Source organism: Hemitrygon akajei, chromosome 2 (assembly GCF_048418815.1).
Source record: "Hemitrygon akajei chromosome 2, sHemAka1.3, whole genome shotgun sequence".
In the NCBI taxonomy this organism is placed as follows: domain Eukaryota; kingdom Metazoa; phylum Chordata; class Chondrichthyes; order Myliobatiformes; family Dasyatidae; genus Hemitrygon; species Hemitrygon akajei.
Genome location: NC_133125.1, coordinates 92,390,993 through 92,404,067, shown reverse-complemented (window position 1 = coordinate 92,404,067; position 13,075 = coordinate 92,390,993). Strand labels below are relative to the sequence as shown.

The 13,075-nt window shown below is 37.5% G+C and overlaps 1 protein-coding gene across 1 annotated transcript in view; it reads left to right on the top strand.

Annotated features, from left to right (window-relative positions):
* Positions 1-13,075, top strand: part of LOC140714547 (low-density lipoprotein receptor-related protein 1-like) — a 1,940,354-nt gene that overhangs the window by 1,894,736 nt on the left and 32,543 nt on the right. Inside the window, exons 82-84 of the mRNA XM_073025830.1 lie at positions 3,157-3,321; positions 5,459-5,620; positions 12,558-12,732. Of these exons, the coding sequence (XP_072881931.1) occupies positions 3,157-3,321; positions 5,459-5,620; positions 12,558-12,732 (502 nt within the window). The remainder of the gene's footprint in view (positions 1-3,156; positions 3,322-5,458; positions 5,621-12,557; positions 12,733-13,075) is intronic.

The following is a 13,075-nucleotide window of genomic DNA, read 5'->3' as shown; positions in this document are numbered from 1 at the left end:
CATTCATTAAAGGATGTTGGATAAACAATGTGGAACAACAAAGGTTTTATTAGAAATGTTGGTGAGGTATGCTCCAATGTCTTCAATGTTTTCAGAGATGCACCAGAAGGATAAAATATGAGTAGGAAATTTTCTTATATCAGGCATGCTAATTGAAGAGATCTATAGAACAGAAACTAGCCCTTTCAGGCCTTCTCTTCTATAACCAGCATGATGCCTCTCTGTGCTAGACCCATTTGCCTACGTTAGGCCTATATCCCTCCATGCGTTTCTTATCCAAGTTCCAAATAAATTTATTATTGAAGTACATATATGCCACCATATACATCCCTGAGATATGTTTTCATACAGGCATGCTCAGTAAATCCAAGAACCATAACAGAATCAATGAAAGACCACAACCAACAGGGCGGACAAGCAACCAATGTGCAAAAGACAACAAACTGTGCAAATGCAAAATAATTAAGAAATAATAATAATAAATAAATAAGAAATAAATATCTAGAACATGAGATAAAGAGTTCTTAAAAGTGAGACCATAGTTTGTGAGAACTGTTCAGTGATGGGGCAAGTGAAGTTGAGTGAAATTATCCCCTCCGGTTCAAGAGCTTGGTGTTTGAGGGGTAATAACTGTTTGTGAACCTGGTGGTGCCAGTCCTGAGGTTCCTAAACCTTCTTCCAGATGGCGGCAGCGAGAAGAGAGCATGTCCTGGGTGGTGGGGAACCCTGATGATACCCATTAAATTCATCTGCCATTTCTTTGTTCTCCATTACTACCTCACCGGCATCATTTTCCAATGGTCCAATATCAACTCTCACCTCCCTTTTAATCTTTATATAACTGGAAATGAACCTTTGGTATCCTGCTTTATATTATTGGCTAGTTTGCCCTCATATTTCACCTTTTCCCTTCTTATACCTTTTTTAGTTGCCTTTTGTTGGATTTTAAGAGCTTCCCAATCATCCAACTTCCCACTCACTTTTGCTACTTTATATGCCCTTTCCTTGGCTTTTATGCAGTCCTTAACTTTCTTTGTCAGCCATGGTTGCCTACTCCTGCCATTTGAGAACCTCCTCATCTGTGGGACATATTAGAACTTGTTTAGTCTGCGTTACTCAGTTGTTCAATGGATTAACACGGAGTTCTGAATTCCTGACCTGGAAGCTGCTGTCCAGGGGAAAATATCTTATTTTTCATAAGCAGAAAGAAAACTGAACAGAAGTAAAGAGAAAGTCACCATTTGCTTTCTCTCACCCACGTATCATGGAAAGTACCAAGAGAAAATCAATTTGCATCCCTCTTCGCCAGCTGACAATGCAGTATAGCTGTGGGAAACAAAGTCTGCTGAGAGAACATCTTCTGTCAGCACAAAATCAGCAATACAGAGCCTTTGGTCCGTGTATTTGGTCTGATCTCTCACAGGCACATTGATCACAGAGTCTGCAACAAGATACAGAATTGTACCTATATTCTCAATATTTGTGACAAATATTTCAAAAATAATGTTTCAATCATTAATGCATTGGTGAGATTACAGTTTAGAAGGAATCTAGAGTTTGGTGTTAATTTGTTTTTATAGTCATAGATTTATACAGCACAGAAGAAGTCTTTGTGGCATATCATGCTGGGGCTGCTCCTTGAAAGAACATAACACACTCTTAACCATTATTTAACTCCAGGCAGTTTCTGGGAAAGATGCAATGAAGAAACACAAAGTGTGGAAATTTCAGCAAGTTTGACAGTGTCCTTGGGAGAGGAGAATTGAGTTCAAGCTTCAGACTGAAAATTATCAGAAAACCATCCACTTGGGATGTTAACTTCCCTCTGCACACTATTGCACAGTTTTTCCAGTATTTTATTTCATATTTCCAGCAGCTGTAATAACTTCCATTATAGTATAATTAGGTTTTGGCAAAATCATTTTGTTCCAGTATCAGAGTTTTGCTGACTAACTCAATCTCAATGACAAAGAGCAGTTGGTAATAGTCTAAATAACATTGCATAGTGTATTCTCCAAGGACAAATGTGACCCATTTGGGTAAAATGACATTGATAAACCACTTCAGCCTCATATTTTTGATTTATTGTCATTTCAATTGCATGATATGCCTCTGTCTTTTGACATACTCTAATCTACGAGTTATTCCATACCTGACACACAAATGGAAGTAAAAATTATATTTCTATGGATATATAATGACAATGTCCAAGTGACATCGCTGTACATTTTTCTCTTGTGCAGGTAATAACAGTGATTAAATTATAAAAAGCTCATTACCTAGCTGAACAAATAATTACACATTTTTGCAACTCATTTTGGAATTACCTGATTGATTAGTCTTATGGAGATATTCATCATATGAGAAATATTCTAAATAAAACCTCCAAAAGAACTAAAAGTTTCTACCAATTATATGAAGGGTCTTTAAAAGGAAATACTGATACTGCAAGATTTTGTACTCCAGTTACCCATAATTGCCTTGGGAAAATGAAGCCTGTATTGGTCCACTTACTGGCCATGGTATTTGAAGTAGAAATCTCCATAGGATTCCTGCAGAATATTCAGTGATTTATTTGAGGGCCCTCTTGAATCCATTGTTCTTCACTAATGTCTGTTCTGCTACCTATGAGTCAGAAGAATAAAAGTTTTTATTTTCCTGTTCCTGAGATCCTGACATTTTCTAGGCTGATATTCTGTGAATTGCTGACTTTTTGAATGGCATGTAAAAGCAAAACTTCATATGCTATCTTATTTGATGTAAAGAAAAAGCCCAGTAGGCTCAAGCTTAAACTCAAGCAGGAAAGTTATCCATGGTATCCAGACCAACATCCATCCATCAATCAACACTCCTAAAACAGAAAGGCTAGTCATTATCTCATTTCTATTTGTACTTTTGTATTGTGGCATAAGTTGCTGCCACTCTTTCAATATTTCCTGAAAGTCAACATTTCAAAATGTTAAACACTTTTGTACATTCCTAAGGGATGAAAAAAATCAACAGAAAGTGTAATTTTTTCTTTCTCTATTCAAACAAAGATCTTTGAACTTCCTCGGAAAATGTTTAAATTTCTCTGAAAGTAAAATTCATATTTCAGTATCACCAGTCTCAAAGTTTGAACAGACATATTGATAAACACTCCTGTTCTTATTACAGGAAGTACCTGTGACCTAGTATGCTTAAACGGTGGAACTTGTTTTGTGAATGAACGAGACCAGCCAAAGTGCAAGTGCAAACCTCAATATGCAGGACAGGAATGTGAAACTGACCAGTGCAGAGACTATTGTCAAAATGGAGGTATCTGCTCAGCTTCAACATTAGGTATTGTATCCTATCACAGTGGATGTTTAGTCTGACTGCATGGAATGTGCTTGATTGTGATGTAAATGTGACTATAGTTCTGTGCAATAAAAAGATCATTGCATTGTGTCAATACCAATAGCTGTATGAGACCAAAGGAACAGATTTAATCTGAAACGAGAAAATCTGCAAATGCTAGAAATCCAAGCAACACACAAAAATGCTGGAGGAACTCAGGAGGCCAGGCATCATCTATAGAAAAGAATAATCAGATTTACACTGATGTGAATTAAATAAATTAAGCTAAGATTTGTCCAACATCCTAAAAAATACACACAAAATGCCGGAGGAACTCAACATGCCAGGCAGCATCTCTGGAAAAAAGTACAGTTGACGTTTCGGGCTAAAACATCCGAATGCTTCACTACAGAGCCAAATCACAGGCCTCAGTGGTGCTATTGAAGAGACATTGTACTCTTCCCTTTGACCTGCAGAACATGTGAGGAACCAAGTCTAAAACAATGTCTAGAACCGAGGTCAGGACATGTCAATTAGAATGGGAGAAAGTAAGCAGTGGGAGAGCTGAATTTGGGGCTATGATCAAGGGGTCCTCAAGTTAGGAAGATAGGGACCTGGCTCAATTCATTGGTCAAGGGTTCAGTCACAGGATCAATCAGAGCGTTGGGCCCTGGCCCAATTGCAGAACTTGGGAGGCTGACTATGAGAGGGAGCGGGACCAAAGTTATATCGTTATAAAGTTATATAGAAAGGGCAAAGGACTGCTGGAAGATACTAGTCAAATTTTCAGAGTGGCATGATTTGACCTTGAAATGATCATAATTCGCATTTATCCAAAGAAGCAATTGGAAAAAAAAGTGTTACAGATCTTAATTTCTTGCAGGGATATATGAATAAACCAGATTACTTACAATATTTCTTTCATTTTACACATTGGCATTTTATGTTAGAAATGAACAATAGCTATGAACCATGGTCGTTAACAATCTGAGTGTCATTTCCTTTAGTCTTGACGCAACTGTTAAATATGTAAGGAAAACTGCAGGTAATACTACAGAATATTTCTAAATTATATTAAGTTGTCTTTTTATAGGAACACACCTTCCTGTAATATTTTTTAAATGCTAGAAAGAAATATTAGCAGATAATACCCAGAAACTTAATCTTCCACTCCTGTCTCCCAGCAGATTTGTGCTGCTTCTTGTAAAACATCTGTGGTATTTCAGAAATGTCATGCAATGTAAAGTCATGTTTACAAATTCAGCCCTCTAACTGCTAAATGTTAATGAATAAATTTCATTATGTGTGATAGATGTTCCATATACAGCCCATTGCTGCTACTTTGTCCCTCAGATGTTACTGCCCTTCACAGACATGCAGTTCTAATGTGTCTACTTTAATGTCCCATTTGAGTTATCAATAAAATCATGACAGAAGAGCCATTTGTGAATGGTGCAAATTTACTGTTACAGCTGAAATTCTTTGGTTCCTTCAAGTAATGGTAAGGAATCCTAATGTCAGTTAAAAAAAACTGAAGACAAGCTGACATGCTGTGCTAACCAGGGAGTCAATCCGCATTTCATTGCTTAATTGTATTTTAAGCACTGCTAATGCTACCATTTCATTATGCATTTTCTTAAATGGAATCTTCAACATGTTACCAATAATCTAAATATTTCTTCTAATATACCTAATGGACCATACAGCAGATAATGGAAACTTATTTTTGCAGTACAAGAAATCAGCTCCTGAAATCTATCCACATTTCTTACTTCTTTATTTGGATAATGTTTTTGCAAATGCATAAAATAATTGTGAGATGTCAAGTTGAAGGTGATGTTTTCTTCATTATATGTAGTAGGTGATGGGTTTAGAATTCTCAGACACAAGTTACCAGCATACCTTTCAGGGAAAAATAAAAGGTGTTAAGATCAAACAGCCTATATCTTGAAGAATTAAATATTAATCAAATAGCATTTAACAAAAAATTGTACTGTTTAGGGGTGTCAGTATTAATTCAGCTGTCTGCTAAATTGTTTAAGCATAAGCTTTGTTAGTTTGCTCCCAATACAGCCATTCAGTGATTGTACAGCTATTGAAGTATTTCCATTTTTCATGTATGTCTTTCCAATCTGTTTAGGAAAACCAGCCTGCCGCTGTCCAATAGGATTTACTGGCCCAACATGTGGGCAAAGAGTTTGTGACAGTTTCTGCCTCAATGAAGGGATTTGTGACGTCAATGCAGGAAATCAACCTTTTTGTTATTGTCCATCAGATTTTACAGGAGACAGGTGTCAATACAGTGAGTTTCATGACTGTGGTCTTCATTGGGGGGAAAAGCTTGCATAGTCTGTAATTGTGGAAATGGAGTGAAAATTTACAAGCACAACTGAATAGCTGGAGAAGAAGAGAAAATAAGTCAACGAATATACTATACCACTGGAAAGTTAAATACAACATAAGCCTGAATTGTGAGCAAAGGAAGAAAACTGCTGAAATGTAATGATTAAGTGAAACATTGAGCACATTCTGCTAATTGTGGACATATACAATTAGCAGACAAAATGACTTCTAGGTTAAGGTTGTGTGAAGGGATGTAAAGTACTACTGGACAACTAGTTTGTCTTTTTTCATGTTCAAATAACTTCCAACAAAGTTGGCATAAGGGGATTAAAATGTCTGCACAAAATTTTTAAAAAATCAATTGTATAAGTTAATAATGTTAAAAATCTGACATCAACTTAAAATATGTTGGAATTCTTATTCTTAGTAAATATTTGAAGACACCTCCACTACTAACTCACACCATCAAATGACGACACCACTAGGTTCTCCTTCCTTATCAGTCAGCTTACGTACAGACACTCTTGTGCTTAGCATCACTTTATGAACATATAATCTATTTATGTATATAATATATCTTATATATTTATATCAATTGTGTTTTTTTTATAAATGTGTTGCTTATCTTATTGTGTGTTTTTGTGCTGCATCAGATACGGAGTAACAATTATTTTGTTCCCGTTTTCAATTTTGTGCTGGAAATGACATTAAACAACCTTGAATCTTGAATCTCGAAGTGCAATAGGCTAATACTTGGCAGAAATTTTATAAAGCAAGAAAAAATCATTTGAAGGGCCAGACAAAATATTGCAAAGAAAACATATAGGTTGAGGTCAATCAAACAATTCACGTAATTAAAGTAGCAAAATTGCAGATAGCATCTGAAAGAAGTTTCAATCAGTTGAAGACATGAAAAAACAGGTTATTTCCGAGGTTCCATTCGTCAGTTCTGTCCATCAGTTGGAAAATACACAAAAAATGACTCAATGCATCACTCCACAGTATCAGTGAAAGCCAGCAAAAGCACATAACACTGATAATAAAGTACATTTACTAAAAGCAGAGAGAGAGAGGGAACTAATTCTGCCTTTCATGGGAACAACTTAAATACACACATCAGACTTTTAAATCTAATAATATTATGGGAGCTCATTAATATCTAGAAAAGTGCAAAACAGATACAATTTCACATTACATAAATCTGACCTTCATAAATCAAAGTATTGAATATAGGAGATGGGATGTTATGGTGAAGACATTGATAAGGCCTAATTTAGAGTATTATGTGCAGTCTTGATCGCCTACCTACAGGATGGATATAAATAAGGTTGAAGAGTACAGAGAAAATTTACAAGGATATTGCCAGGACTGGATGTCCTGAGATATAAAGAGAGAGTGAATAGGTTAGGACTTAATTCTTTGGAACATAGAAGACTGAGGGGACATTTGATAGAGGTATACAGAATAATGAGGGGTATAGATAGGGCATAGGTAAGCAGGATTTTTTCCACTGATGTTAGGTGGGACTACTACTAGAGGTTATGGGTTATGCATGAAAGTTGAAAAGTTAGGGGAACAAGAGGGGAAATTTCTTCACTCAGAGGGTCATGAAAGTGTGGAACGAACTGCCAGCGCAAGTGGTGCATGCAAGCTCAATTTCAATGTTTAAGGAAAGTTTGGATAGGTACATTGATGGCAAGATATGGAGGATTGTAGTCCTGGTGCAGGTCGACACAATTAGGCAGTTTAAATTGTTTAGCATGGACTAGATGTAGTAAATGACCTGTTTCTGTGCTGTACTTTTCTATTATTCTGTGATTCTATTTATCAATCAGTCAGAACTAAATCTCCAGAACCTTGGTAATGTGAATGTAGACACATCATTTAATTTGGACTGTATTCACAGATTTAAACTTTATGATTAAATGTTGTCCCAACCACTTCATTATCATATAACAAGAAATTATGGATAACTTGATAACTAACAAGTGGCTTTGCTCATTGCATTTTCAATTCTCAATTTCCTAACAAGAGCTCACTCTTCCCTGTGCGGATTTTTAATGACTGTTTCCCTGCTGCCAATAAACTTACCTCAAGAACTTTAACGTTTGCTTACTTAATCACCTATTATTTCAATTGAGGTAAAAATCAAACTATTCCAAAACTTCAACTTGATCCCACCATACTTTTTTTAAGTCATCGTCCAACAGATATCATTAACTTCAACCCTTAAGTTTCTCTAGTTGTGCCCAACTATTAATTGGCTTCCACTATTGCAATGCATTGCCTAAGATACCTTCTTTTGTTCCTGAAGTTAATTTATTATGAATGTCAGTGTTCCACCTTTGTCCACAACTAAGTATTTATATAGTATTCTTCAGCTACATTCTCCACAGGAATTTCCTCTGCTTTCATATCTGCAATTGCAATGGGCAGGACTGCTTCTTCATTACCCACAGTTGTCAATGCCATATTTTAAATAAAAACTAGCCAATAGAAGGTTGCAGAACTTCCATAACATTTTCCAGTTTGGATATGCAAACTGTAACTTTTACCTTCAGTAATTACTCTTGACATGGAAATTTGAACTCCACCTTATAACTCTGTCATTAACTAGAGCTCAGGCTTGATAATGTTGCCCTCACTTTGATAGGACTATAGCCCTGTAATTCTAAGCTTCACCAAAATGCACAGATGTTATGAATTCCTACATGTCATCTAAAAGTTTCAACATCATGGTCACACAGTTTCCTATCTCCAGCCATCGTATGTTATTCCAACACAAGCTCATTCCCATGCCTTTTGATTGATATTGACATTGTTATTTCAGTCCTCACTCTTTTCCTTGACTTTATTTTTCACTCCGGCCTGCTCTTTTACTCTTGCATATTCAGCGTCAGGTCACTGGGTATTCTTATATAAAATAACCTGAGGCATTTCTGTTTATAAGCAAGCCCTGTAGTCAGGCCAGTGGTTGATGTTTCTAGACAGAGTCACCAAGTTTTGACTGGGACTTGAGATTGGAAATAATTTCTCTCCATCCAAACTAGTTAGGCCTAGCACTGTTTAAAAGTATAGTTTCATTAAAATATGGTTCGAATTAGATTGAATTTTGTTCTTAAAAAGCAAATGTTCTAAGATAGCTGAATTGAGTTGATTCAAATGTTTATTTTGTTCCTGACTTACTTACTCTAGCCTATCCCCCCTACAGGGGCATCGGCTACTAATAGCAGCTCGCCAATTGGTCATTTGCATCTGTGCCAATAAATAAAGAACTGTGCAATCAATTCCACTTCCCAACCCTTGATCTTCAGCTTTGCTTTTCAAGTACACATTCAGCACCTAATGAAATGTGGTCAGGGTTTCTGATTCCACTGACCTTTCAGGCAGTGAGTCCAAGACCCTTATCAATCTTTCACTGAAGATGTCATCTACTCTTCATCATCATCATCACTCCTGCCTCCCTTTCAAAGAGTTTTTGAGCATATCGCTGAATCTCGTGCCCTGTCCGCCTGTAATCTTGGCAGAGTTCTAATTAGAATCTTGAGATTGACAGAGTTCTAATTAGAATACTTCAGGAGTGACTAGATATCAACAATCTTGAAAGAGTGCAGAGAAAATTCACAAAAAGGTTGTTAGGATTTCAAGACTAGAGCAAACGGGGAAGGTTGAATAGCATAGGACTTGATTCACTGGAATGCTGGAGAATGAGGTGAGATCTTATACAAAATTATGAGTAGATAGTGTGAATACCTGCCAGCTTTTTCCCTTCAAGTTGAGAAACAAACTAGAGGTCAGAATTTTAGGGTGAAATGTAAAATATTTACAGGTGATCCGACAGGGAACTTCTTCACTCGGAGGACAGTGCAAGTGTGGGATGAGCTGCCAGTGGAAATGGTGGATGCAAGTTCAGATATAACATTTAGGATAAGCTTAGATAGTAACATAGATGAGAGAGGCATGGAAGACTATGTTCTGGGTGTAGGTAGATGGGACTGTTTCTGTGCTGTAGTGCTCTTTGTCTGTACGAGGGGTGAATGATAAGTTTGTAGCCTAAGGTAGAAGGAGTCAGTTTTAGAAAACCTAGCACATTTCTTTTTCAATGTAGTCCCTTCCTACATTTACACACTTAGTCCAGCAGTCATGGAGCATACGGATCTTGGACCTTCAGAAAGTGTCCACAGCAAGGGTATTTGATAAGTTTGTGGCCTAAGGTAGAAGGAGATGAGTTATACAGCTCTCGTTACATGCACATGCAGTTCAACTCTTTGAGTGATTATGCAGAAAGTTTGAAGTTAATAACTCATCAGGGTGATTGATAAGTTCGAGGCCTAAGATAGAAGGAGATGAATTATTAACTTCAAACTTTCTGCATAATCAGTCAAAGAGTGTTCCTGCATGTACATGTAAAGAGAGCTGTACAACTCATCTCCTTCTAACTTAGGTCCACAGACTTATCAATCACCCCTGCTGTGGACACTTTCTGGAGGTCCAAGATCCGTTTGCTCCACAAACTCTGGATTAAGTGTGTAAATGTAGGAGGGGACTATGTTGAAAAAGAAATGTGCTAGGTTTTCTAAAATTGACTCCTTCTACCATAGGCCACGAACTTATCAATCACCCCTTGTATGAGGAGTTTGATGCCACAAACGTGAATGATGTGGCCCGCTCAATGCAGCTCACTGGGTGCATTTAGGGTCTTGATGCTGGATATGTTGGGCTTGAAGATGGCAATGATATTGGACTGCTTCTCTTTGCAGTGATGTATTTCCCCAGTCCATTCTGTGACCTGAATGCTTGGGTTGCTTGGGTCTCAGAACCAAACAGGAGGGTAGGGATCATTGCTGCCAGGTAGAACGTGAGTAATGTGCCTGGTCAGAGCTCTTAATCTTCATACACCCTTGCTTAATCAAATAAAGGCTATGCTCATGCCTTGAAAGCAATGTTAATTTGATCATCAATATCTGCCTTTGCCAAGAGGTGCCTCCCAGTAATGGAAAGTGCTCCAAATTTTGCTGTGACAATGTTTGTTGGAGGATAAGGTTGGCTGACAAAGGACATAGGGCTAGTGGATCTTGGATGAAAAACCCATCATTTTGTACATTTCACTGAATGAATAAACAATGATTTCGACCATTGTTGGCATGTCATACTCTACCCTCAGCCTCCATTATTTCAACAAAAACTTCTGCAGCTGGTACCATTTTTCTTTATATCTAACATTTTTTGATCCTGACAAAATGCTAATAAATTCCCTCTGCATCCCCTCCAATGTCAGAATATTTTCCTGTAATATATTGCTAAATCTGTACACTCTAACCAAACTGAGGTCTATCAAGCACTGGATACACTTATAGCATAGCCTCTTTGTTCTTATACTTTATACATTGGCTAGCAAAGAACACCAACCTGAGTATCTTCTTGGTCCTTTTTATCGACCTGTCTTGCTGGTTTTAGGTTCCAGAATTCCTTTGTGCCTCGACACTTCTTAATATCCACTCATTTATGATCCATTCTCTTAATTTATGGCACCTACCCAAATATAATAACTCATTTTTAAAAAAACTCAGTTGGAATTTGAGTTAATGCTTCTTTTAAACAAATTAATAAGTGATTGAATTTGCATCAATAGACAATAGGTGCAGAAGTAGACCATTCAGCCCTTCAAGCCTGCACCACCATTTTGAGATCATGGCTGAACAACTACTATCAATACCCGGTTCCTGCCTTGTCCCCATATCCCTTGATTCCCCTATCCATAAGATACCTATCTAGCTCCTTCTTGAAAGCATCCAGAGAATTGGCCTCCACTACCTTCCGAGGCAGTGCATTCCAGACCCCCACAACTCGATGGGAAAGGAAGTTTTTCCTTAACTCTGTCCTAAATGACCTATCCCTTATTCTCAAACCATGCCCTCTGGTACTGGACTCTCGCAGCATCTGGAACATATTTCCTGCCTCTATCTTGTCCAATCCCTTAATAATCCTATATGTTTCAATCAGATCCCCTCTCAATCTCCTTAATTCCAGCGGGTACAAGCCCAGTCTCTCTAACCTCTCTGCGTAAGACAGTCCAGACATCCCAGGAATTAACTTCGTGAATCTACGCTGCACTTCCTCTACAGCCAGGATGTCCTTCCTTAACCCTGGAGACCAAAACTGTACACAATACTCCAGGTGTGGTCTCACCAGGGCTCTGTACAAATGCAAGAGGATTTCCTTGCTCTTGTACTCAATTCCCTTTGTAATAAAGGCCAACATTCCATTAGCCTTCTTCACTGCCTGCTGCACTTGCTCATTCACCTTCAGTGACTGATGAACAAGGACTCCTAGATCTCTTTGTATTTCTCCCTTACCTAACTCTACACCGTTCAGATAATAATCTGCCTTCCTGTTCTTACTCCCAAAGTGGATAACCTCACACTTATTCACATTAAACGTCATCTGCCAATTATCTGCCCACTCACCCAGCCTATCCAAGTCACCCTGAGTTCTCCTAACATCCTCATCACATGTCACACCGCCACCCAGCTTAGTATCATCAGCAAATTTGCTGATGTTATTTTCAATGCCTTCATCCAAATCGTTGACGTAAATTGTAAACAGCTGTCGTCCCAATACCGCGCCCTCAGTGCATCAGTGAGTGAAGGCAATGACATCAATTGAATCAGCATTAATCTCTGAATGAAATGGCCTTGCATTATTTTTCGCAATTAGCCCTGACACACCTTGTTAATTGCTTATTATTAGGAAAATTCCTGGAAATGCTAATTAAAAATAGCATTCTCTGATTTTAAGGAATAAAATACTCTTGAAAGGGATTTATTTTGACAACATCTAAATTATTACTATAAGTCAACAATTACATATAACAATTACATTTCATTGGTTTCTAGATATGTGCTATAACTACTGCATGAATTTCGGAACCTGCAGGATAAACGCTGATGGTAGTGCTCGCTGCATCTGCTTGCCACAGTTTGATGGGCCAAAATGTGAAGTGGATAAATGTACAGTATGTCATGGTGGGCAGTGTGATGTCGACAAAGAAACTGGACAGGTAACCTGCAAGTAAGTAAACTCCTTTTCAATATTCAAATTCATTGTAATGAAGTAGAAAAAGAGCAATAGAATACCACAGCCAGTGCTATTGGATGCCTGCATCTTATCTCCATCCATTCTCTGCAAGTTGTGCAATAGATTGAAACTACTTTTGTTCAGATTATCAGCTTTCCTTTTTTCATATTTAAGGCAAATTACATATTTTGGCTGGAGTATTTCTTTAATTTTATCACTACTTAAATTATCATAAAATTGGTAATATTTTGCTTTTAAAGTTATTATTTGCTGATCTCTTTAACCACAGGACAAGGACACAAAAGATATTTTAGTCTTTTGCACCACTTAGCTTCTT